This window comes from Telopea speciosissima, chromosome 9 (assembly GCF_018873765.1).
Source record: "Telopea speciosissima isolate NSW1024214 ecotype Mountain lineage chromosome 9, Tspe_v1, whole genome shotgun sequence".
Taxonomy (NCBI): domain Eukaryota; kingdom Viridiplantae; phylum Streptophyta; class Magnoliopsida; order Proteales; family Proteaceae; genus Telopea; species Telopea speciosissima.
In genome coordinates, this window is record NC_057924.1 from 12,168,227 (window position 1) to 12,193,200 (window position 24,974).

General features: G+C 40.6%; 3 protein-coding genes across 3 annotated transcripts; 2 read left to right on the forward strand and 1 right to left on the reverse strand.

Moving 5' to 3' along the window:
• The first annotated feature begins 4,755 nt into the window (after nt 1-4,755).
• LOC122639629 (NDR1/HIN1-like protein 6) lies at nt 4,756-5,597 on the forward strand. Its single transcript, XM_043832501.1, has one exon. The coding sequence runs from the start codon at nt 4,785-4,787 to the stop codon at nt 5,505-5,507; it is 723 nt and encodes a 240-aa protein (XP_043688436.1). The 5' UTR covers nt 4,756-4,784; the 3' UTR covers nt 5,508-5,597.
• Nucleotides 5,598-15,633: 10,036 nt separating this feature from the next.
• Nucleotides 15,634-21,040, forward strand: LOC122638645 (formin-like protein 3). The gene is made up of 9 exons (XM_043831502.1): nt 15,634-15,685; nt 16,305-16,481; nt 16,623-16,718; nt 16,801-16,927; nt 17,022-19,770; nt 19,945-20,110; nt 20,199-20,363; nt 20,456-20,608; nt 20,720-21,040. The coding sequence occupies exons 2-9, from the start codon at nt 16,356-16,358 to the stop codon at nt 20,918-20,920; spliced, it is 3,783 nt and encodes a 1,260-aa protein (XP_043687437.1). The 5' UTR covers nt 15,634-15,685; nt 16,305-16,355; the 3' UTR covers nt 20,921-21,040.
• Nucleotides 21,041-21,996: 956 nt separating this feature from the next.
• LOC122638648 (polyphenol oxidase, chloroplastic-like) lies at nt 21,997-24,523 on the reverse strand. The gene is made up of 2 exons (XM_043831503.1): nt 23,386-24,523; nt 21,997-22,575 (listed from the first exon to the last, which is right to left on the reverse strand). The coding sequence occupies exons 1-2, from the start codon at nt 24,521-24,523 to the stop codon at nt 22,001-22,003; spliced, it is 1,713 nt and encodes a 570-aa protein (XP_043687438.1). The 3' UTR covers nt 21,997-22,000.
• Between the last annotated feature and the right edge of the window lie 451 nt (nt 24,524-24,974).

The window sequence follows — 24,974 nt, forward strand, 5'->3', positions numbered from 1 at the left end:
CGTTCACGACCCAAAATCTATTATGAGAGTGCATATCAAACACAATGCATGGGCACATACTTGAGAAAAAAAAATAATATAATAAGAATAAGAAAGGATCTTTATCTCCTCGAGTTCCCTACCCGGCCCAGTTCCCTTGTTCCTCTAACAAGGGGGGGCTGGAATGATTACCCTACCCCTGTCCGAACACTCAATCTGAATGGGGTCCACCACCCCCCTATTAGAGGAATTGGGGAACTAGGTCAGGCAGAGAACTGGAGGAGATAATTTTCCGCCTCCACATACTCATTTGGGGTTAAGAAAAAAATATCTTGAAGGAGGCATTATTTTCTTTTTTTTTTGCCCTTCTTCAACTTCTTTTTCTTTTTCTTTTTCTTTGTTTTTTAAAACTTTAAGATGAAATATTCCAAATAGATCCTTTTTCTTGGCGTGGAGGGATATCCATTGCGTGAATGGTCTAGGACTTTTTTTTTTTTTTTTTTTTTTTTCAGAGAAAAGAGAAATTTTATTGAATATATAAAAGGAGGCAAACAAGCCTATGACAGAATAGTGGCAAAGAAGCTAAAGCTTAAAAGGGGGAACTCAGTCCTAAACCATATTGGCGAGGGCATCAAGCCACTCGCTTACCCGAGAGCAATAATAAAACAAGGCTACGGGGGTTCTGCTAGGCGCACCGAGGGGGTCCTTGTCCTATTTGATCGTTGGGGGATCTCAGCATATACACCAGGCCAATCAAAAGCCACACGAGCCAAAAGACCCTCCTCCTCTGGTGAAAAGGGAGATGAAGTCTCCTTTTCAACCAGAGGTTTTTCTACTGCCGTGTCCACCGCTTTAACGCCAGGCTTTGCCTTCTTATGACGTCAAGTTCTACCAATAACTGGAGTTGCCATACGGCAACCCACACGACCACCTCGAGGGGCATTCCTACGACCATCACGATTTTTTCGACCCAACACCTGAGTCCACCCACCTTGCATCTCCTCTTGATCAAATTGGTCATAATCCGACCCACCCACATCTGACCCAAATGCACAAGCAGAACCCATACCCATATTTGGGCCCGAATCCACACCATCTGACTCACCTACGTGAGCAAATCCCTCCTTATTTGATTATAAAGACTCCTTTTCCAACTCAATCTCCACCTCATCATTACTTTTAAATCCAATATTCCTTGTTGCATTAAGTTCTCTATATTGATTACCATCATCCTCATCTACAGCCATATGAGAATCCACAATGGGATCAAGATGATTAACATCTTTGATAGACAAATCTTTACCTACCAAATCAACACCAATATCTTCAGTATTGGACTCCAACGAATCCTCCTCCAAGTCCGCCAACAACGCAAAAGCGTTATCAACAATAACCGACTTCCCTCTATTATCTCCAATGGTTCCAAAATTTAAACTTGAATCTTGAAATTGTGAAATTTGTGGGAAATTTGTTTCAACCCCTTGCCACCCTGGCCGACTGCCGGATAACCATCACCTCCACTCAAAACCACCACTGAAGATGGTGGAACGCCACCCTTGGCAGCAACTTGGGGAGCATTACCTTCAGCACCCCTCTTCAATCTCCACTTCGTCCTCTAGTCACCCCCCTGAACGGTTTTCACAACCACTTTAGCACCTCCATTCAACCCGCATTGGAGTGATGAGTGACCAAAGACACTACAATGCTTACATCTTGGCGGTTTCCATTCATACAGAACCTTTTGATTGAAGACCATCCCTTCATCATCATGGACAGCCACTGAATTTGGTAAATCATTCGCAGCAGAAACTTCAACACAAATTCGAGCAAAAGACAGTCTTTCCATAGATTTTGTCATTTTATCAGTAGTGGTTGGTTTACCTATAACACTACCAATGATACTTAAGGTTTCAGCCGTCCAATAATGGAATGGTAAGTTAGGCAAACTAATCCACACAGGCACAGTGCACAGATCAATCTTCTCCATTGAGGAAGAAGGACTCCGAGGACGTAAAATTAACGGCCGCTTCTGAACATACCATGGCCCCCCCTTCCAAGGCCTTTATTTTGTCTTCCTCCAAGTTAAAGCGGAATACAAACCATCCACTGTCAAGCAAATTAAGATCAACATGACCAGAGATCCTCCATTGTTTCACCCCACCAAACTTTCTTTGGTAGCATTAAATGATGGCCTCCTCCCAAAAAAATAACCCATCGGGGTATTCTTCCATTTCACCATCTCACCTAGAATTGAAGATAAAGAACACCATGCAACAGCATTACCATCAACTATAACCGGTTCAATAAACGAAAGATCCAAACCTTCATCTCTTCTATGAGAAGAGGCAGAAGAGGAGGGAGGACCAAGACACACCATTCAATCTCTTACTAACCGCTACGCCACCACTTGGACCACCACCATGTGCAGCACAGTCAACATTCAGGTCATCTTCACCACCATGTACAGCACCAACTTCTCCTATCACTTCAACCGAGAGCCCCATAGTACCCTCTGAAAATTCTTCCGCTTCACCCATAACTCAATCATTCCAATAGAGTGATTAGATTTGAGGAAGAGGGTGAACCTAAGTCCTTCGATGTAGTATTGGAAAAAAAAAGAATATCTTCTTCTAAATCAATGCATTGACAAAATCAATTATCTCCTTTCTCTTCAGTATTATAGCCATTATTATCTACCTTCTATGGACCGCCAAAAACCATATTCTGTTAAAAAAGGAATCTCCGAACCCCTATCAAATTATGACCAACATCTTTAACTGGGTTAAGAGCTTAATTGTCTTCCCTATAGCCACACAATGCATATGAAGGGTGGAAGCTCCGACATATTTTACCCTGCAAGATGTTAGGTAAAAGCTCCAGGTGCACCATCGTCAAATACACCTTGTGATGATAACACGTGACATAATGGGATCTAATGGTCCAAATTGAAAGAGAAATCTGGACTTTCATTTCACAAATCCGATTTTTCCCTACAATCGCTCTCTGTCTCTCCCGTCTCCCCTTTCGCAAGACGACTTGACTAGAGCGCCGTCGGTGGAGGTGGTTTCCGTCACCGTAATCTGCATCCTCACGCCGGCGTGACAACCTCACGTCGATGGAGCACCCTCACGAATCTCTTTCTTTTTAAATCCCTAACTCCCATAACTCCAGATTCGAATCGTTCTTCTTCTTCGCATAAACAAAGCTTTTGCCCCTGCAACTTCTGGTATGGGACTATTTCAGTCAAAGAATCATGGTTTCTCTCTAAGAAGAAGAAGAAGAAGAAGAAGAAGTCAAGAAACTAGATTTTACCCTTTATTTTTTTTAATCTTTGTACTTAAACTATTGTCTTCCATCAGAAACCTTCTTGTTCTTGTCGTTCAATTTGATCTTGATTTGGTAAACCTGCTTTTGGGTCTCTGTTTTTTCTTTCAATACAATTATCAGTCTCCATTTTCCAACCTTTCTAGGATTCTCTGCTTTGTAGGTTCAATTTCAAGTTGCCCCTTCTCTTCTTCAATCCAATCAGAGCGAGTGGGTTAGTCCCATAACTATATAAATTTATGTTTCTATTCATCTCTTTTTAAAGTTTCAGAATTTGGGTCTCCTTTTTTTTAATTTGTTTATGAATAGGTTATACAAATTCTGATTTTAAGGGTTTTTTGGCTTTTTATCAGTTTCTGCTTCGCCCCAAATCGAGAGATTAGGAAAAGCAGCCAGGATTCTTGGTTCTTTTTGGAGCTATTAGCCACACAAAAGAGCTGCAGAGGAGTTGAAAAACCTCATGTTTGACCTCCACTTTGGACTCTAAAGGAAAGAGTTCTCACAGCTTCTTCTCTAACTTGATAGATTCTTTCCCACTTCACATGGTTTCTGATGATACAAAGATGATGGAAGGTTCTTTTGTTTCTTACGGTGACGGAAACCACCTTCACGGACGGCGCTTTGGTCAGGTCGTCGTAAGAGACGAGAGACGGGGAGAGACAAAGAGAGACTAGAAGGAAAAATCGCATTTTGTGAAATGATAGTTCAGATTTCACTTTCAATTTAGACCGTGAGATCTCATTATGCCACGTGTCATCATCACAGGGATGCACTTGACTAACACGTGAGACGATAAAAATTCTTTTAACCTATCCTATACTAAGCTGGTCCAATCTAATGATCAACCACTCATCATCTCTAATGGGAGTTTTGATGGGATAAACAACGTAAGAGAGGCAGGATGGGCAGCCATGATTATTTAATTTTAACAATACCTTTGAATCAATAGTTATAGATTAGAGGTTTGCAGGAAACCCGGAAGAAGCAGAGACGAAGGGGCTAGAACAAGGAATCCGTTGGGCATTGCACTAATATGGGCTTCCAAACAGAACACTGTTGGCCTATTCAGCTCAGCCAATTCATCTGCTGCCTTGAAGCTGGAAATAAACTGTTAGGTCTAAAAATAGTGAAGACAGTAAGAAAATGGTGTGAAATGAGAGATGAATTGGTTGGAGGAATGGGTGATAACCCTCCCATTTAAGCCTTTGTCCACACACATTCAACCAATACACCTTGGCCATCGGAGACCTCAAAAAAAATTAAGAGAAAAGAGGAAAAAACACACTCACCATTTCCATCCTCATCTCTCCTTCATTTCAAAGTTTCAACAAACAGAACTATTTCTCCCAATTGCCCAATCCTCTGTAAATAGACATTTTGATTTCTTAGGGGAACAGAGGAGGCTTCACCGAAATTCTCCTCTTCCTTTCTGGTCTCACTCCAATTCAATTATGTATAATAATAACCAGAGGGTGTATCCAATGGATACAGACATGAACGACAATGGTGGTCATCCTCCTAATCCAACAAAATACGTGATGCTTTCAGAGAACGGCGGCAGCCTTCGACCTCCGCCATATCGCCGGAATATCCCACGTTACCAGTCTACCCCCAAGAGAAAGGGTTGCTCATGTGGCAAATGTCTATGCTGTTGTTGCTGCTTCCTCCTCATCCTCATCATCCTCCTGGTAAGCTTCACCTTCTTATTCTATAGCTATTTCAAGCCTAAGATCCCTTCCTATAAGGTACAAGACCTCAACGTTGGCGCCTTCAATGTACAACCCGATTTCAGCCTCTACACAGAGTTCATTGTCCATGTTAAGGCCGAGAACCCCAATGAAAAAATTGGCTTTACTTATGGCAAAAACAGTTCGGTGGTTGTGGCTTACTCTGGCGCACCACTCTGTTCTGGTAAGCTCCCTGCTTTCTATCAGGATAAAAAGAACACAACCCTTATAAAGGTAGTGTTGAAAGGGAAAAGTGAGTTTGGTTCTGGGCTCCAAGCTGCTTTAATGGAGAATAAGCATACTGGAAGGATACCTTTGCTGATTATGGTGAAAGTTCCTGTAAGTGTTGTGCTTGGGGAATTACACATGCAGCAGATTGTTGTTGAGGTTAATTGCTCCTTGGTCGTTAATGATTTGTCTCCAAAGAAGAAAATTGGGATCTTGTCAAGTAAATACCATGTATCAGCTTCATTATGACTTATGAGATGATAATGTTACTCTTAAGTCTTTTACTTTGTCCCTCTTCTTTTGGTTTTTTTCAAGTTTCTAAAGTCTGCAAATTCAAATTCATGGTGAAGTGGGTGGAGGAAATGGGGAGAGGGAAGAGAGGAGGATAGGTGAAGGGAAGAGCTTCCATTGTAATATACAAAAATGGGTTCAAACTTAAAAAGGTTTTGCAGTTGCAGGTCCTATAGGCTAAAATTCTCTTCATATCAGCAAAAACAAAAATTTTTGTTACAGTTTATTCATGGTGGATGTATTTGGTTCTCAACAAAAAGGATCCACAGTGTAATATTGATTGTGATTTATATAGGATACTTTAGAATGTAATTATAAAATGGGGGGAGTTTTTATTTTTTATTTTATTTTTTATAGGTATTCAAAATAGGGAGGGGGTCACTACCCGGCTGTATGGCCACTGTGCCGCGCAGCATTCTTTTTCCTCCAAAATATAATGAAAAGGAGATCAAGATAAAAAGAAAGAAAGAACCTACAAAGGATAGGCAGCCCTAGTATTTTTATCTGATCCATTTTCTGTCCGCTCCATTTCCCTAAGTTACTATAATAAAGGGAAGTGGACCCCAGCTGGGCAGTGTGTTCGAGCAGGGATAGGGTGGTCATTTATGCCCCCTTCTATTAGAGGAACTTGGGGAAATGAACCTGCCCAGGAAATGGAGCAGATAAAGGTCCGACAACCCTAAGATGCTTTATTTAGACAAACTTGAGGGGGTGAATTAGGGTCACAGATTTTTTTTCATAATTATTCCCAACACTTGTCGCAACCAAGGTTTAAAATCTTGTTTCGTTTCGATGTTTCTATCTGATCGAAATTTTCGAGATACCAAATTTTCGTTGAAATATGGTATTTTTTCTGTGAGTGTAAAATGTCAAAATGACCGAGATTTCCAGATTTTCCGAAACGAGATGACCAGAATTTTCAAAATTTTCAAAATATTGCATTTTTTTCAATTCGATGTTGCATTTTGTTTCAACTCGACCGAGATACTTGAAGTTCTAGAAATATCGACCGAGACGAAACGTGTTTTTGTACTATGGTTGCAACATACCCTTGATATTCCACCACTGATGGCAGTATGTCAAACAACATTGATGGGACGACACTCACAACTTGCACACAAAAACTATCTCACTGACGACACACACACATATAAATGCACAACCACTGATTGGCTGGGGCAATCCCAAGTTTACCAATCCCACACATAGAATAAGCAAACACATTGTCGTATGCACTTCCACCTCATTACCATAAAGTGGTCAAGTCTACCAGATAGTGCACACTCATCCTGTCATCATCATAACACTCCAATAATAATAAATAAAAAAAGGTGTACCCAATGCACGAGGTTCCCACCATTGCACTCTAATATGCACAATAATAATGCAATCACACAGAGAGACAATATATACATGGTTTGGCGATGTGCCTACATCCAAGAGATTTTCCTTTGTCAATTTTGATTAATAATAAATTTTGGGTAAATCATACATCACCCCTTGATTTTCAAACGAAACTCAGATCACCCCCTGATTTTTGAAAAAACTCAAATCACCTACTCTACAGTAACAGTGTTAGTTTGCTATTAGTTATTGGTGTGAAAGGACCATTTTACCCTTGTACTAAAACATTAGAATTAAATTTATAATACTACCCTTCAAAATCTATGTTTGGAGGTCAAGGGTAGTTTAGGGATTTAAATTTATTTAACTAGCTGACATCATCACTTAACAGCATAAAACTAATGGTAGGGACTAATTTGTCATATTGGGGTCTAAACCAGGGGTGATTTGAGTTTTTCAAAAAACCAGGGGGTGATCTGAGTTTCATTTGAAAATCAGGAGGTGATGTGTAATTTATCCAAATAAATTTAAATCCCTAAACTACCCTTGACCAATGTTGAAGATGAAGGAAGGGTAGTATTATATTTAATTCTAATGTTTTAGTGCAAGGGTAAAATAGTCCTTTCACATCAATAACTAATAGCAGACTAACATCGGTGATTTGAGTTTTTTCAAAAATCAGGGGGTGATTTGAGTTTCATTTAAGAACTAGGGGGTGATGTATAATTTACCCTTGTTTTCAGTTCTGGTAACATTTTATTAATGGGGAAATGTCATCCCCCTCCCTTCTAAGTTTGCCTAATATCAATCCAGTACCCAAGTTTTGAAAAATATCTTTACCCTCCCCTATTTTATAAAGTTGCCATCAACCGTACCCTAACTAGGTAACGCTGTTAAAAAAAAAAAAGTGTAAAGACAAAATTACCCTTTTTAAAATTACTGTAGAGCCCTTCAACAAATTTAACAATTCAGTATTAGAGACAGCCATGTGAATCTGTGATTCTTCTTCGTCTTCCTCTCGGAACACCAGTGGTTTCTCTGAATGCATCTGTAACTCCGAGCCACCCAGCCCTGTAAACCTGCCCCAAAATCCCACCATCACCACCATTCCGCCTCCTAACCCCATACCCTCCCTTCCCTGCCAACTGCTCCGCCATTCCTTAGTTCCCTGAACTCTGATATTTCTATCTCAAATTCATCTTTCTTCAGTTCTTCTACTCTCTTTCTCTCTCTCCCCTTTTACCTCTCTATTTGTTCTTATTCTCACACTCTCTCTGGTGGGTCTTTCAGAAAATTAAAATCTATTACAAGCGAAAAAATGGGTTTTTTTTATTCATCCATAATCCTCCGATAGCCTCTGTTACTGTTTGTTTCCTTCGTTTTACACTACTAGTACCGATTATCTTTTTGTTTAGTTGCTTCCTGAACCTTATCCTTGTTGAAACAGAGACCCATGGCTAAGTACACCTGGAATTTACTATTTCAAGAGCGAAGAACGGATCTAATTTTTTGGAGGATTCGTGTACTGTGAATGCTTCAAAGAGAACCCAGATCAGATTTCAGAGCTGAAATTGATATTGAAGATGAAAAAGAAATGGGATGCTGGATACCCCATTGCTTCATCAGTCTGAGACTCAAGAACTGGACCCTGACATCAAAGCCAATCGTGGCGGCCGTCGGAGAGATAAAATAATAAATCAAAAAACAAAAAGAAGAATATTTTAGAAAGAAACCAATTTGGGATTCTGATATTGGGATCAAATTTCAGGCACTAAAGTTGATTTTAAAGGAGAGATCAGGAACAGGCACATGAGCACATCGGAGACTTAGAACAGATGCAAAAAACACATAAAGGGAAAAATTAATGGAAAGTAATTGAAACTACAAGTGCGGGTTTTATTTTAGAACAGGAAGGAAGAAGTAGGGGGAGACAGCGAGAGAGAGAGAGAAAGATAGAAAAGAGGCAAAAGGATTGCAGACTTGCTGTACACAAATGCCACACTGCACCAAACCCGTCAATAATGTATTGTTTACTTCTAGGAAGAAGAAGTGATGATTATGGTGGTGCTGGCGGAGGAAGAAGACAAAGAAGAAGAAAGAAGCAAAAGGGCAAGTGGGGGAGGGCAAATTGGGAAAGTAGGGGAGAGCAAAATTAGACTATACTTATACTAAGGGCATTTTGGGGTTTTATAAATTTTGTACATACCATATCATCACTTTTAATGGATTTTTTTAACGGTGAGGGTATGGTTGATAGAATCTTTATAAAGTAGGGGAGGGGATAGATATTTTTCAAAACTTGGGTATTTGATTGATATTAGGCAAACTTAGAGGAGAGGGGATGATATTTTCCCATTTATTAATTTATTGGGTAAATTACACGTCACCCCTTCATTTTCAAACAAAACTCAGATCACCTCCTGGTTTTTGAAAAAACTCAAATCACTCCCTGATTTAGACCCTAATATGACAAATTAGTCCCTACCGTTAGTTTTATGTTGTTAAGTGATGATGTTAGCCAATTAAATAAATTTAAATCCCTAAACTACCCTTGACCAATGTTGAAGATGAAGGAAAGGTAGAACTGGAAATTTAATTCTAATATTTTAGTACTAGGATAAAATTGTCCTTTCACACTAATAACTAATAGCAGACTAACAACGTTACTGTAAAGGGGTAATTTGAGTTTTATTTAAAAATTAGGAGGTGATATATAATTTATCCAATTTATTTAACTGGTTGACGTCATCATTTAACAATATAAAACTAACAATAGGGACTAATTTGTCATATTGGGGTCTAAACCAAAAGGTGATTTAAGTTTTTTCAAAAACCAAAGGGTAATCTGAGTTTCGTTAAAAAACCAAGGGATGACGCATAATTTACCCTTAAATTAAATATACAATACTACCCTTCCTTCATCTTCAATCCTTTCCTTTTTCTTCCATCTTCTTCCACTCATCCCTCTGTACCTCAAGTTCGCGCCGCCACCGTCACCTCCACCGCCACTACCATCACCACAACCACCGCCATCACCTAAAACTCTGAGTTGCAGAACCTCTCCATCGCTCCACATCCGGGAGAACCTAGATTGCTTTTATCCAAAGAGCAGAAGTGATTACTAAGCCGGTGCAGGGCTCCTGCAGCCTTGCAACAGTTCTGGTCCCTTTAAACTTGCAGAAGATTAAGCTAATGAAGAAATCAACCCCATTATCGCACCCCAGTAGGCCAAATTCCAAATTCCAAATTCCAAACCCAGATAGAGAAATGCATAGCATTTCATTTCTTACTTAATAGTAATCCATGAAATTCAAAAAAAAAAAAAAAAAGAAGAAGAAGAAGAATATTCCTTAAGTCCTTATAGAGATGGAGAAAAAAAGAGAAAAAATGGACATGGAAGGATTGAAAGACTGATTTGGACGTTAGAGCCCACTTTCTCTTTCTTTCCAGAAACATACTTGAGCTACACTACTTTTCTCCTCTCTCTAAAATCTACAAACTACAATGAGAGAGATTAAGCTCAAAAATAAAAAGATCTCGATTACAGAGAACGAATTCTGAATTCAAAAGCTAACAAGGTAAAATTAAAGAAGAAAGAAAGTAATCCCAAAAAGGATTATAAAAAAAAAGAAGGAAAAAGTCAAAGGCGGAATTCAAAAGTGTGGTGGTGGTGGTTGTTGTCTGGCGGTTGGGGCCCAAATCAAACCGAAGAGAGATTGCAGCCATAGATTGATACCCCACATGACTCCGCTGGTGGAGCAGGGTGGCTATGGCTTCCCCCGCCACCACCACCACCACCGCTTCCGAAACCTGACGGAGAGTGACCAACGCTACCCGAGCCTGAACTCTGCAACTCATCTTCAGCTGGCAACCGGTGATAAGATGGGTCAGTGAATGCAACAACGACGATATAAAGAGTGTCGGCAGCGAGCAGAGAACCAGCAACGGAACCTCCAACGAACGATGGAGAGGTTATGCAATTCAGAGTTTTAGGGCTTTTCGTTCGAAATGAAATGGGGATGAGTGAAATGGAGATGGGTTTAGTTTGAGGGATTCACATCAGTTCAGTTAGAATTGGGTTTAGTTTGATTGAACCGGTTGGGGTGGAATTTTCATGGAGATATTCTTGTTCGTAGTGAAGGTCTTGCACTCAGGCATTGTTTGGAACATGAGTTGCAGAGGTGGGGTTTGACATCTAGGATGCTCGATCACCGTGACCCCTCCATTAATGACCTCTGCCGTGAGCTCCTACACACTAGGGGTGTCAATGGGTCGGGTTGGGCCGGGCCTGCCTAAACCCTGACCCTGACCCTGACCCAACCCTGGCAGGATCAAGAAACCCTCAATCCTGATCCGATCTTGTTAGGATTTTCCTTGACCCGGTCCAGCCCGACCCGACCCTGCGAGGGTTGAGGGACCTATTCCAAATTCAGGTCACATCAGAATCAATGCAAAAATTCCTTTAATTAGTCTGAAAAATGATACCTGTCTTGGTCGATTCATGATTTTTGAAACCCTTAACGCTAGTAGAAGAGAGAACGGCAGCCATAACCACCAACCTAAATCCCCAATAAACAACCTCCATGGCTACACAGACACAGTACACTCTGTCTTCTTGATTCCCCAAACCAACATAAAGACGAATTTTTTTTATCTCAATTTTTAGAGATATACCAAAAGTTCAGAAAATTATAGATTTCAAATCGATCACCCAAATCAGAAAATAACAGAAAGTAACTCTAACCTCCGTTAAGGTTATCAAACAGCCGAGGTTCAGAGCTTGAAGAATGAAGAAGTATGAGTTTCGGACTAGGCTATTAGGTTTCTGCAAGTTTTATGATTTTCTCAGCCTACACAAAACAAAACAAAACAAAATAGCAAATCTGGGAAGGAGGAACCGAGGAAGAAGAAGGCTAGTTGAGCGACGGCTTTCTCAGTTTCTCGTGGATGAAGAATGAAGGGTGAAAAATTGAAAATGAAAAGGGAATATGGGATTAGGGTTATCATCTCTTATGGGTATTTTGGTATTTTCAGATATATAAATGTTTATAACTAATTCAGGGTCGGGTCCGGGCCTGGCCGGGCTAAGCCCGGGGTCTTAACCCAGACCCGACCCGACCCTGCCAGGGTCAGCCAAAAACTCAACCCTAACCCGCCCTTCGGGCTGGGAGATCAGGGTCGGGTCCGGGCCGGGCTCAGGGCGGGTTCGGGCCAGCCGGCCATTATTGACACCCCTACTACACACGTCCCTCTATCTCCTCACCATGACCCCTCCATTAATGACCTCCGCCGTGAGCTCCTATACATGCAGTTGTAGGTCATCTGAGGAAGAGGATCAATTTTAAGGTTTTTAATCAAGGGTAATTTAGAAATTTAAATTTATTTAATTGGCTGACATCATCATTTAATAGCATAAAATTAGGTAAGGACTAATTTGTTTTATTGGAGTCTAATAAAGATAGTGATTTAAGTATTTTAAAAAATCAAGGGTGATTTGAGTTTCATTTGAAAATCAAAGGTTAACGTATAATTTATCCAAAAATAAAATAAAATCAATTAACAAAATTTTGGGTGTTTAAGAAAGATTTATTTAGGAAAATTAATAAGAGAAATAATATTCAGTCATACTAAAATTTGGGGTTGTTCACAAAAAAATACAAGTAAAATTTGGGGCTTATAGAACTAAAATTTTAGGGCAAGGGTCCCCGCGTGGGAAGAATCCCTCATGCCACACATTTCAGCATGTGGAAAACAGTTTCGTCAATAGGAAGGCACAAGTCATGGAGAGAAAAGAAAGAATCCACACACTCTCGGCCTGGGGATTTTTTTTCCAAAATTTTATACCTAGAGAAAGAGAAAACCTCAATACATATGTAGAGAGAGTGGCTTGTCTAGTGCATGTTGGGTGGGACCGTGGGATGGACAACATTCCTAATTTGGTGGGAAGTGGTTTTTTCGGTTGATTTATAAGCAAGGCTAATCATAAGCCCTAGAAAAATATCAACAATGGAGAAAATGGAATGCTATTTTCTATTTTTTGGAAAACATTCCAAGAAAATATGGTACTAGGATACTATTTTTCACTCTTGCAGCCAACCCATTCAAATACAATGATTGCCAGAATTCCTTCATCATGGCTTTAGGGAAATTGATTCTATTTTAAGAGACCACACATTTCTCGGATTTTAATGCTCTTCAATTCCTAAAGTTGAACAGTGTGGCAATCCTAGGTGGAGATGTCGGCACTTGACAGTTCGAGCTCAATATAATCAATGAACTCGATCAGACCGTTGGATGTCCGAACTGTCACGTGTCAATATCTCCACCTAACACTGCCGAACTGCACAACTTCAGGGAATTGGAGAGGATTTCTCTTGTTTTAAGGGTTACTAGCTAGAAGTCCTTCACATGATCAAAGAGGTGAGAGAGAGAGAGAGAGAGAGAGAGACTAACAAATGATCAATATATACAATGCCTTGGTAGGATACTTTTGACAATGAATTTGAAGATGCTATAAATTGTACTTTTATTAAATGTGAATGTGAGACACTATCCTAAAGATCATAGATGCCCCAATGGTGCAATTGGGAAAAGTGTGAATTGGTCTTTAAGATGTAAAACAATTTAAAGCTTATGCAAGTATTAGTACACACTCTCCTACTATATCCCTTCAAATTTTATAAAATTATGATTATAGCTAAAGAAGAATTGGTCTCCAACATGTAAAACAACACTTAGCTTATGGGAGTAGTATTGCATTCTCCTACGATGCCTTTTAGTTCTACAAAGTTGTGCTCATAGCTCAAAGAAGACTTTCAAAGGAGAATCGGTAAAAAAGAAAGAAAGCAATAGTGTATTCCTTGCATGGACACACACACACACAAGAGTGAGTGTGAGAGGGAGACTGATAATTAGAAAATCACATTTAAGTATATCGATGTCCTTTATTTATAGAGGGGAGATACCCATTGGAAACACCTATCCAAAAAGGTCCAAAAGATGTGTCTCTCAGAGAGAGAAGATATAGAAGATTACTTGTTACCGACATACAACATACAATTACCAACATTGTCGTTGTGTCAGTTGACACACAATAGACGTCAGTAAATCCTTGTTCCATGTCGGACTTTGTTCAAGGCTTCAAGCTATGTCGTCGGTAAGTTTTTGACAAATCTGACTCCAAATGTGCTCTGTCCTGTACAAAAAACAAATTCCGATGTTAGGAAAATGACATCTAATTTCCATGTAAACTATATAGCATCAATAAAGGAATAAAATTTTGCTCAAATTGATCAACAAAAGAAAACCGCACGCACCCAATTAGGGATCCAGATCGTCTACTACGCAGCTGCCCCAACTGCCCTGCTGCGCAGACATAGCAAGGCGCGAAATGGCCGCCTTACTCCTGTCTGAATGGGGGTTCATTCGGCCTTCTTGCGTCTACGCAGCAAGGCAGTTGGGGCAGCCATGTGCAGCAGGAGACCCCAATCCCACAGTTAGGGCCTTGCCTTGCCTTGCCTTGCCGCACCATGACTCTCCCACTTATTTGTTTTGTGAAAAACATTAGGGAGATCTTGGATTTAACAATTTTTATTTTTTTTTTGGGGGGAGGAACTAGTATCACCTAAAAGGATGTATTTTGAAACGTCTTTCTATTTTAAGTTCGTGGGAAATAGTTCTCAAAGTTGTCAGACAGCATACACTAGCACTTCTATGTCTATCTCGCTCCTTCTCACATAAAATGACATTATTGCGGCATAACAAAATGAGAGGGCAACTAGGTCATTTTACATGAGGAGAGAGAGTCTGGCGACACAGATAATCTTTTCTCTTAATTTAATTCTCTACATGTAAACAACCAATTGCGACCTACAAAAAGACACCAAACCAACAATATAATATGTTTATTAGGGTTTGCCTCATCCAAAATTCCTAAATATAAGGGGAGGGTGGGTTAAGGGAGAATTAGTCGTTAAAAGGTGCAGCCCTAACTGATAGTTGGCGACAGGTACGCCTACGCGGTTGGGTGTCTTTGGACACCCCCCAAATCAGGCATAGAGTCCCGTTTGTTGTCTTTGGCTCTTAGCCCCGCTCTTGTAACAACACACATATTTCAGCGTTTTCTTGGTTTTTTTTGGGATTTGACTCTTTTTAGATTATTCACTTCCCCTCTCAGGTTCTCGTTTCTTTCTTTCTCTCTTTCTTTCTTTCTTTCTTTCTTTCTTTACTCTCTCTTTCTCTCTCTCTCTCTCTCAACTCTGAATCATACAGAATTTTTCTGGGTGTTTGGTTTCCTGAAGCTGCTAAGAGCAACAAAGAAAAAACAGAAATAAAGAGATAAACCAAGACAGTGCGCCGCACGTTTTCAAAATTTTCAGCCAATCCCTTTGAATAAATCCGTTTTAGTAGTTTCATCAAAAAAAAAAAAAAAAATTTCCGTTTTAGTTTTGAAGTTGGAATGCTTGTTTGTTTGTTTGTTTGTTAATTTGTAATTTATCTCCACCAAAAGCCTGGAGGCCCTGAACCCACCACCCCTTCTTCTCCTTCTTCTTCTTTTTCTTTTTCTTCTTCTCCTCTTTATAATAGACTGTCTTCCCCTTTCCAAATTCGATCAGCCACCCTGTTGGGAAGTGAGCAGCAATGGAATCCAATACATAACCAGAACCCCAGTTGCTTTGATTCATCGTTTTCTTCTCACAATAGATAGGCAGCATCAAGGATTAACAATGGCACCCGGAATTCAGTCGCATCAACAACCAATATCGATTCCTCTCAAATCTAATCGATCCGAGGTAGTCTACCTGTTTCCCTCTTTCCTCTTTCTTTACAATAACTGGGTATGCAGAAAAATGGATTCTTGTGGTTGTTCTAAAACTCGTTTCTGTTGAGGTTCCTTTTTTCTGGGAAGAATATATAAACTGATGTCATTTCTAGACTCAATAAGCTTTCCCAAAAACATTCTTGATAAAATAAAATGTACCAGATGATGCTATGGTATCTTGAATACCCTTGGAAAATATATTCAAACTGCATTCGATCAAGATTATTTCAGTTCCTCTTCTTCATATTGGTTGAACTCTACTCTGTTCAACTGATCAATTGAGGAGTTCAATTAACAAAAGAAGAGAAAATTACAAAATTTATCCAAAAAGGGAAAAAAGAGGAAAGCATACAAAAAAATAATCCCTCCAGTAGGCCATGCTGCTAGCTTTACCAATCCACAACTCTAGAAATCCAGTTTGGTCTCCCTTTTAAGTCACTAGTCATTCTATTGTTAGTCATTGATTGGTTTCTTCATGTAAGAAATTGAAAAATAGCACAGAGATTATTTGTTTAAGATCCTACAGAAACCCACCTATGTTTATTTCAACAGATAATTCAGTACCATCAAAGACTTGTTTATTGGTGCAGGCAACCAAGAGATATGATCAACCAAAGAATCAGAAAAAAAAGGCAGATTGGATGATAAGCAAGTCATGTGGATGGGCAGGAAATTTGATGTTCATGGTTGAGCTTCGGAAGAAGATTCTGATCTTTAGAGACACAATTGACCTTGCTCCTTGCAGTGGATCTGGTCCCATCAAGGAGGTACATTGTACTCGGTGTTTTTTTTAACCCCCATGATCTCTTTTTTTCTTTAAGAACTCCTCAGCAATCAACACAGAGGAGAGTAGCACTGCTTCATTGGCACTTTTTTTTAAATTTAATTTTCAGTGTATCTTTTTGTAGTTGTTGATGAAAACTGCCAACGACCTCCATAAACTTTACCCCAAAGTTCTAGCTAGTGTTCAAATGTCAGATACGGATGGCACAACTGTACAACAGGTTTGCCATTTGTTCATGAAGGCTGTCTAAAAATTGTTTAGTGACACATCCATTAGCTAATAAAACAATGTTCTTCATTTAGGCATTGGCCTTCTTCTACAATGCTCTCAGATCTGTTGGAGATTCATGGACTGAGAATCACAAGTGGTTGACCAAATTCAAATGTAAGAAAGATGGTAACATGGATGACATTGCTTCTGAGGAGTTTGGTATGTCAGCTTCTTTCCCAAGAGATAAAAAATCTGTCTTAGTTGAGGCCAAATAGCTGCTTTAACTGAAGTTGATAATTTTTTTGTGTTGAAGGTGAAAGAGTGTTGGAGAAGCTGTCTTACATGATTACGATAGCAAGAGAAATGTTTGATGTAATGGATGAGGAAGAACAGAAGAACAATAAGAGTTCAGGAGACATCTTAATCGGATCATACTCAAACAATAAATCCCCCTTCTGTCACTCTCCAGACACCCCAACTTCAGTACTTCCAGAGGTGATCCACAATTCCACAAAAATTGGGGATATTGCAGACTTTTCTTATTCACCACCTCTTCTCATGCCTCTCAGGATCCAAGCTGTTGGGAAATTGAAACCCATTGATGTAAAGCGACTCGCATTCCACAGTTTCTCTCATGTATCATCTCAAGCTTCCAGCCCTGAGAATCAAAGTAGCAGGATATTGGATGAACCTATGCCAGAGGGCCAAGAAGAAAAGAGCGATTTAGAACCAAAACCAGATTCAGGGAGCAAACAAGAGATTAGAGTAGTTAATGCGGCAACTGTAACCCGAGAGATTACAATGTATGATTCAGATCAGATGGCTAGAAATGAGAGTGGGAATCTCACCAGTTGTGAATCTTCCAAAAGGAGAATGCCCTCTGTTCCAGTTTCATCACTTACAGCAAATGGACCCCAGCTACAGTCACCACCTCGACAATCAGGGAGCAAGCAAGAGATCAGAGAAGTTAAAGCTGCAGCTGTAACTCGAGAAATTACAATGTATGATTCATATCAGATGGCCAGAAATGTGAGTGGGAATGTCACTTCCAAAAGGAGAGTGCCCTCTGTTCCAGTGTCATCACTTACAGCAAATAGACCTCAACTACAGCCGCCATCTCGACAATCAGGGAGCAAGCAAGAGATCAGAGAAGTTAAAGCTGCAGCTGTAACTCGAGAAATTACAATGTATGATTCAGATCAGATGGCCAGAAATGTGAGTGGGAATGTCACTTCCAAAAGGAGAGTGCCCTCTGTTCCAGTTTCATCACTTACAGCAAATAGACCCCAGCTACAGTCACCATCTCGACAATCAGGGAGCAAGCAAGAGATCAGAGAAGTTAAAGCTGCCGCTGTAACTCGAAAAATTACAATGTATGATTCAGATCAGATGGCCAGAAATGTGAGTGGGAATGTCACTTCCAAAAGGAGAGTGCCCTCTGTTCCAGTTTCATCACTTACAGCAAATAGACCCCAGCTACAGTCACCACCACCTCGACAATCAGGGAGCAAGCAAGAGATCAGAGAAGTTAAAGCTGCAGCTGTAACTCGAGAAATTACAATGGATGATTCAGATCAGATGGCCAGAAATGTGAGTGGGAATGTCCCCAGTTGTGAATCTTCCAAAAGGAGAATGCCCTCTGTTCCAGTTTCATCACTTACAGCAAATAGACCCCAGCTACAGTCACCACCTTGGCAATCAGAGAGCAAGCAAGAGATCAGAGAAGTTAAAGCTGCAGCTGTAACTCGAGAAATTACAATGTATGATTCAGATCAGATGGCCAGAAATGTGAGTGGGAATGTCCCCAGTTGTGAATCTTCCAAAAGGAGAATGCCCTCTGTTCCAGTTTCATCACTTACAGCAAATAGACCCCAGCTACAGTCACCACCTCGGCAATCAGAGAGCAAGCAAGAGATCAGAGAAGTTAAAGCTGCAGCTGTAACTCGAGAAATTACAATGTCTGATTCAGATCAGATGGCCAGAAATGTGAGTGGGAATGTTACCAGTTGTGAATCTGCCAAAAGGAGACGGCCCTCTGTTCCAGTTTCATCACTTACAGCAAATAAACCCCAGCTACAGTCACCACCTCCACAATCACCCACACTGCCACCAAATGTCTCAGCAGCACCACCACCACCTCGACCTCCACCACCAATGTTTCCGGAAAATTTAACCGCAGCCCCATCCCTACCACACGAGTTTCTGCCAAATGTATCCCCAGCAGTAACTCCACCGATACCACGACCACCAACACTGCCTCCAAATGCTACAGCAACCTCAACATCAGCACCCAATTTTCTGCGGAATGTATCAATACCACCACCACTACCACCATCAGGAGCAGTAGCAACACCACCTCCGCCACCACTACCACCATCAGGAGCAATAGCAACACCACCTCTGCCACTGCCACCACCAACACTGCCTCCTAATGCTACAGCAAACTCACCATCAGTGATCAATTTTCTGCCAAATGTATTAATACCACTACCACCACTACCATCATCAGGAGCAGTCGCAACACCACCTTCGCCACCACCACCACCACCACTACCATCATCAGGAGCAGTAGCAACACCACCTTCGCCACCACCACCACCACCAGGAGCAGCTCCACCTCCACCTCCAACACCAGGAGCAACAGCACCACCACCACCTCCACCTCCAACACCAGGACCACCACCACGACCAGGAGCAACAGCACCACCACCACCTCCACCTCCAACACCAGGAGCACCACCACCGCCACCACTACCAGGAGCAGCTACCCCACCCCCACCACCCACACTTCCATCAAACGGATCAGTACCACCACCTCCCATGCCACACGGAAAAGGTGCAGCTCCTCCACCACCCCCTGGAGCAAAAGCACTGCGTCCCAAGAAAGCAAATACCAAATTGAAGAGATCAACCCACATGGGTAACCTGTATCGAGTGCTCAAAGGGAAGGTTGAAGGATCTAGTGTTATTGCTAAGTCATCTCAAGCAAAGAAGAGTCAGGTTGGGGCCTCTGGGGGTGGCAAACAGAGCATGGCTGATGCATTGGCAGAGATGACAAAGAGGTATGTTTTCCATCTCACCAGCTAATTACTGTGGACTGCTCAAAGTATAAGAGATTTAACTGACAACTTGATTAATTAATTGAGTTGTTTTATTGATATCAGAAAGTTGTTTTCTTTCTTCTCTTCCTTTTCCCCCTCTTTCATTATTTAAACTATTTTTCTTTGGTATCTCAGATCATCCTACTTCCAACAAATTGAAGAAGACATCAAGAATTATGCCAAATCAATAAATGAAGTTAAGAAAGACCTTAATTCTTTTCAAACAAAGGATATGGCTGAGATGCTTAAATTCCACCAACAAGTCGAGAAACAACTTGAGAAGCTGACAGATGAAAGCCAGGTCATTTTGGCATGAGTACTGGTATTTGATTTGTTTAAGTAGACCTCCTTTCTATTAGCTCATACCATTCAAAAATATTGACTTGCAGGTATTATCAAGGTTTGAAGACTTCCCATTAAAGAAGCTGGAAGCATTAAGGCTGGCAGCAGCATTGTACTTAAAGCTGAATGAAATAGCCACCAACCTAGAGAGCTGGAAGATAGTGCCTCCTTTGGGTCAGCTTCTTGACAAATTTGAGAGCTACTTCAGTAAGGTAAAATTTTGGTTTGCTTCTTTGGAAATATATCTATATAATGTTTTCATAATTGTCAAATTTGCATCACTAATAAACACTTTTACAAACAGATCAAGGTAGAATTAGAAACACTGGAAAGAACCAAAGATGAAGAAACTAAGAAATTACAAAGTTACAACATCCATTTTGACTTTCATATCCTGGTGCGAATCAAAGAATTGATGGTCGATGTCTCATCAAATTGCATGGAGTTGGCACTGAAGGTAAAATCAATGAGGAGAAATTCCTAAACCCACTTAGTTCTTCCACAGATTTAACTTTCCATACAGAAAGAATATTGACTCTAATCTGGACATTTGGCATTATTTTTTCAGGAGAGAAGAGAAGCAAAGGCAGCAGCCTATAAAGAAACTGGATCCAAGGCTGACAACCGATCGAAGGCATGCATAAAGATGCTTTGGAGGGCTTTTCAGTTAGCCTTTAAGGTCTATTCCTTTGCTGGTGGACAGGATGATCGGGCTGACAGGTTGTCCAAGGAACTGGCTCATGAAATAGAGACCCATCCTCATCACTAATATGCGAGATCAGAACCATTTCTCAATTTGCAGTGGTTAGTTCCTCATTTTTGTCTGGAAGTTAACAGTGATGATCAGTGAGCAAATGTGCATGTGAGTTTATGATCTTAATAAACCAAAGAGGTAGAATGGAACACATACATATAAGTGAAGCTCCTACTCCACTGTGCTAGGTATCAGTCAATTTGTCAATTCTCTAAATATAACTGAGTGATTCCATAGTCATGGATTAGAAACATTTTTATGAGGCTTGTGAGTGAAAACCATTTGAGAGTTTTTTTTTTTTTTTTCCTTTTTGAATTCCATTCTTACTTAAGGATACTGTATGATCCATTAAAAAACAAAAAAAAGTTACTGTATGGAAGCTACTGTCATGTCTGATTTATATGGGATATTATATTGTACGTAAGGTATTATAGTATGTAAATCAAGTAAGCTTGAGATCCCCATCCCCTCCTCCCCAAAAAAAAAATTTGCAAGAAGCTTACGAGCAAGAGAGACACTCCTAGCCTTATGGGTCACATTTTAATTTTTTGCTCCGTTCAGCATCAAGAGGGTTCCTAGAACACAGTTGATGTGGTTAGAAACCAAAAATTCTGTCTATTCACAGCATTAGAAGAAGAGCAAGCAGTGGCATTTAAAGGGTGGAAGTCCAAGAATTTAAAATTTTTTTCTATGAGACCTAATCAAATTCTGGTACCCAAGGTGACTGAGGTATTGGTATTAATACCAAATTCTTTATTTGGTATGTGGATCAGTCTGTATAAATTTGAAAAAACAAACAATTTATTTGGCCAATTCTTTTAATCCTTATCATTCAGTGATTTTGAAATGGATGAGGGGGTGATGTTTAGAAATTCTCGACTGTGATTGCAATGGGGATAGAGATTAACAGAATTGTGTGGCCTAGAAGGCTAAAACAAGAAGTAGCGATCAAATACCAAATTTGGAATTCATGGCAGAATTGTGTGGCCTAGAAGGCTAAAACAAGAAGTAGCGATCAAATACCAAATTTGGAATTCATGTGTACTACACGTTCTTATCATTAAAGCTTTGTTCACCCCCAAAAAAAAAAAAAATCTAAGAGGCTAACTCTATCTTGAGCCCTCCAATGGTAACGACATCTTTCCCTTGTCGTGGGACCAAAGTCACTACCACTGTTTCATCATCTTCAGCTTCCAAGTCCTCCAGTAAATCTGTTATTCCTAATCTCAGACACGTTTTGAAATTCTTCATATTCATCTTCTTCCCATGCTTGTGTGGTACATTGACGAAGCTTCCTGCAAACTCACTATTACCAGGCCCTGATACCGTCTCGTCTTCGTCATTAATAAACACATCAAACTTCACAAACACGTCTCTGTCAAGCTCTATTCCTTCTATCACCAATATCTCCTCCTCATCGTCCTTCTCTTTCTTGCTTCTCGATTTCTTTGGTCTTTTCACCACTGTCTTCACCACTGAATCCAGAGCTCTTGGGAACTGACCACCACTATCGTCTGCCGTTGGCTTGACTTTAGTTTTACGAGGTGTTGGTCGAGCTTTGAGCCATGGAATGTCCACCTCCTGGTATGTGTACCTGAACTTCTTCTCATCCAGGGTATCTCTAACCTTAACTCGTACCAGCTGCGCGTTTTCGTCGTAAAAGAGAAACTCTGCATTTGTGGTATAAATGGAGTGGTTAGAGTTGAAATCCATCTCCAACCATTCAAATCAAATTTAAAACAGTATCTAGTATAAGATAGGTTAAAGGACTTGATTTAACGCGTTTCATAGCTTTAGAGTTTTGACGAATCAATCAAATACTTAATAAACAACTAGTGGATTTTAGTAAACCTTTTAAATTCATGCTCACTTGGCATCCTTCGACGGATTTTCATGCTCTCAAATGCACCCCTAGTGCACTTGGGAAGATAAAAATCCAATGCACAAGTGAGGTGCACCATCCGATGCACTTTAAAGTTACCCTCGATAATGCACCGCATTTGAGAGGATAAAAGTTCTCTTCTGACCGTACATTTTAAACACGTAATGGGTCATTAGCAATTCCAATCCAGATCAATTTTGGAATTGGCCTGAATCGGTGCTCAGGAACCTTTTAGAATCAATCCTCATTTTCAAAAATGAGAATTTCTAGGGTTTTTAAGTGTGAATTGAACGTGTTAGATCAATGGAAATCAGGATTGGTCATCACTAATTCTGATCCAAATCCACTAAGTCGACGAAGTCTTATAACCCTACCTACATGAGTCTGTTTATGGATCCAAATCTTCTATGGTGCGGACTGCCCATCTTGCCGTGCTGCACAGACAAAAGGCGGTGTGCATTGACTGCCTTACCCCTGCCTGAGCACCTTACTCAAGTGGGGGTAAGGCGGTCATTGCGCACAGCCCTGTTTCTGTGCAGCACAGGCAGGACAGGGCAGTGCATCGTAGAAGATCTGTGTTGGTCTGCTCATACCCTACCTGTGTTCAACCAGTCTGGATCAGTGTAGTCCTTTCTCTTTCCTCCGAGCCCTTTCCATATCGTCCACAGCCTGTCAATGTTAGAATGGTGAGCAAAGAAGATGGGATCCCGAGCGGCCGAGTAAAAATTACCCATATCCTCAAGATTGGGTTGACTCCGGTCACCACACCATAAATGAACCGGGCCATGGGGAACATTCTCTACCGAACCAGCTCCGGGATCTGGTTCATCCCCTGCCCTGTAAGGAGTACCAAAGAAGAGCTGTGTAGTCTTGGCGTTAGACACCACCTGACGATACATGATAGAGAGATTGCTTGCAATTTGTTCCTGACCGATCGTGTTGGGATCAACTTTGTCGTAATCTAGATCCACCATTGTAGGGGGTTGATGCTTTGGATCGCGAAGCTTATCATAAAGAGGTGAGTTTGGGTTAGCATACATTGCAGGCATTTGCATCCCCCCAGGGGAATCATAATTCCAGAAGGGTAAAGCGAAAGTAGGATCATTGATAAGCTTTCCACAAATCTTCTCAAAGAAATAAAGATAGTATCGATGCCATGGAAAGAAAAACCATGAATTGTGAACTTGGATTTCCAAATGTGGAAAACCAATTTGGTCATAAGCACCATCACAATAAGCACAATGAACGTTAGCCTGTTGCGTGAAGCTTCTTGGGTCATCAGCTGGGAGAGCTTTCATGAGTGCGATTGCTTTAGAGTACTTAGCGATGTATTCATCGTTCACCAAGTGAGCTGCTTGCCTGACCCTCATCGGCGACGACGACGACAACAGCGATGGAAGCTTGAAATCAACGATCTTTAACTTCTTTGGTGGGCAGCAATTGATAGGTTTAGCACCTAGAGGCAAGTCTGCTGCACCACATTTGGAGAGGTCTGGAGACTTCAGTGGAGCTGCTAAGGCTAATGGATCAACATTGAAGCTTGTTGAACCATAGAGCCCCCCTAAACCAATCAACACATCCCTCCTGTCTATTTCTTTTCCACCTCTATCTTTAGATTTACAGGAAATCTTGCGAGGTGATGAGAGATACCTTCGCCTACCAACTACAGGGATTTGCAGCCTCTTCTGATTGGCATTATAGAAGGGAAATGTAGAGGAAGCAGACAATGAAGCCATTGTGTTACAGTTTGATCAGTTGTCCTCTTTAGATCTGTTTTTATAAGGGACAAATAATATCTCATTTACCTTTCTTTATTTACCTTATTTTCAACCTTGGATTTGAATTTCTCCTCATGCACGGATTTTATGGACTTTTGGGTTTTTAATTTTTTTGGTGTCTTATGGAAGGACTATTCAAATTGAAGTAGCTAACCATGTAGATTAAACGTTAAAGTCGTGCTTAATGACTTGCCGTTCTAATCCTAGCCCGCCTCCGTTTATCCATCTTGGCCGAAGAGATTAAAAGGTTACGGGTCGTTGACGCTGGCTTATCCAAAACCTCTCACTCATCTTCAGAACCATTTTTTCTCAAGGACAACCACCGACATGCTGAACACATACGGTACGAAAGCTTGGTTTTGTTTTATAGAGATCTTCTTATTGTTCACGTATTATAACCAATTTAGTT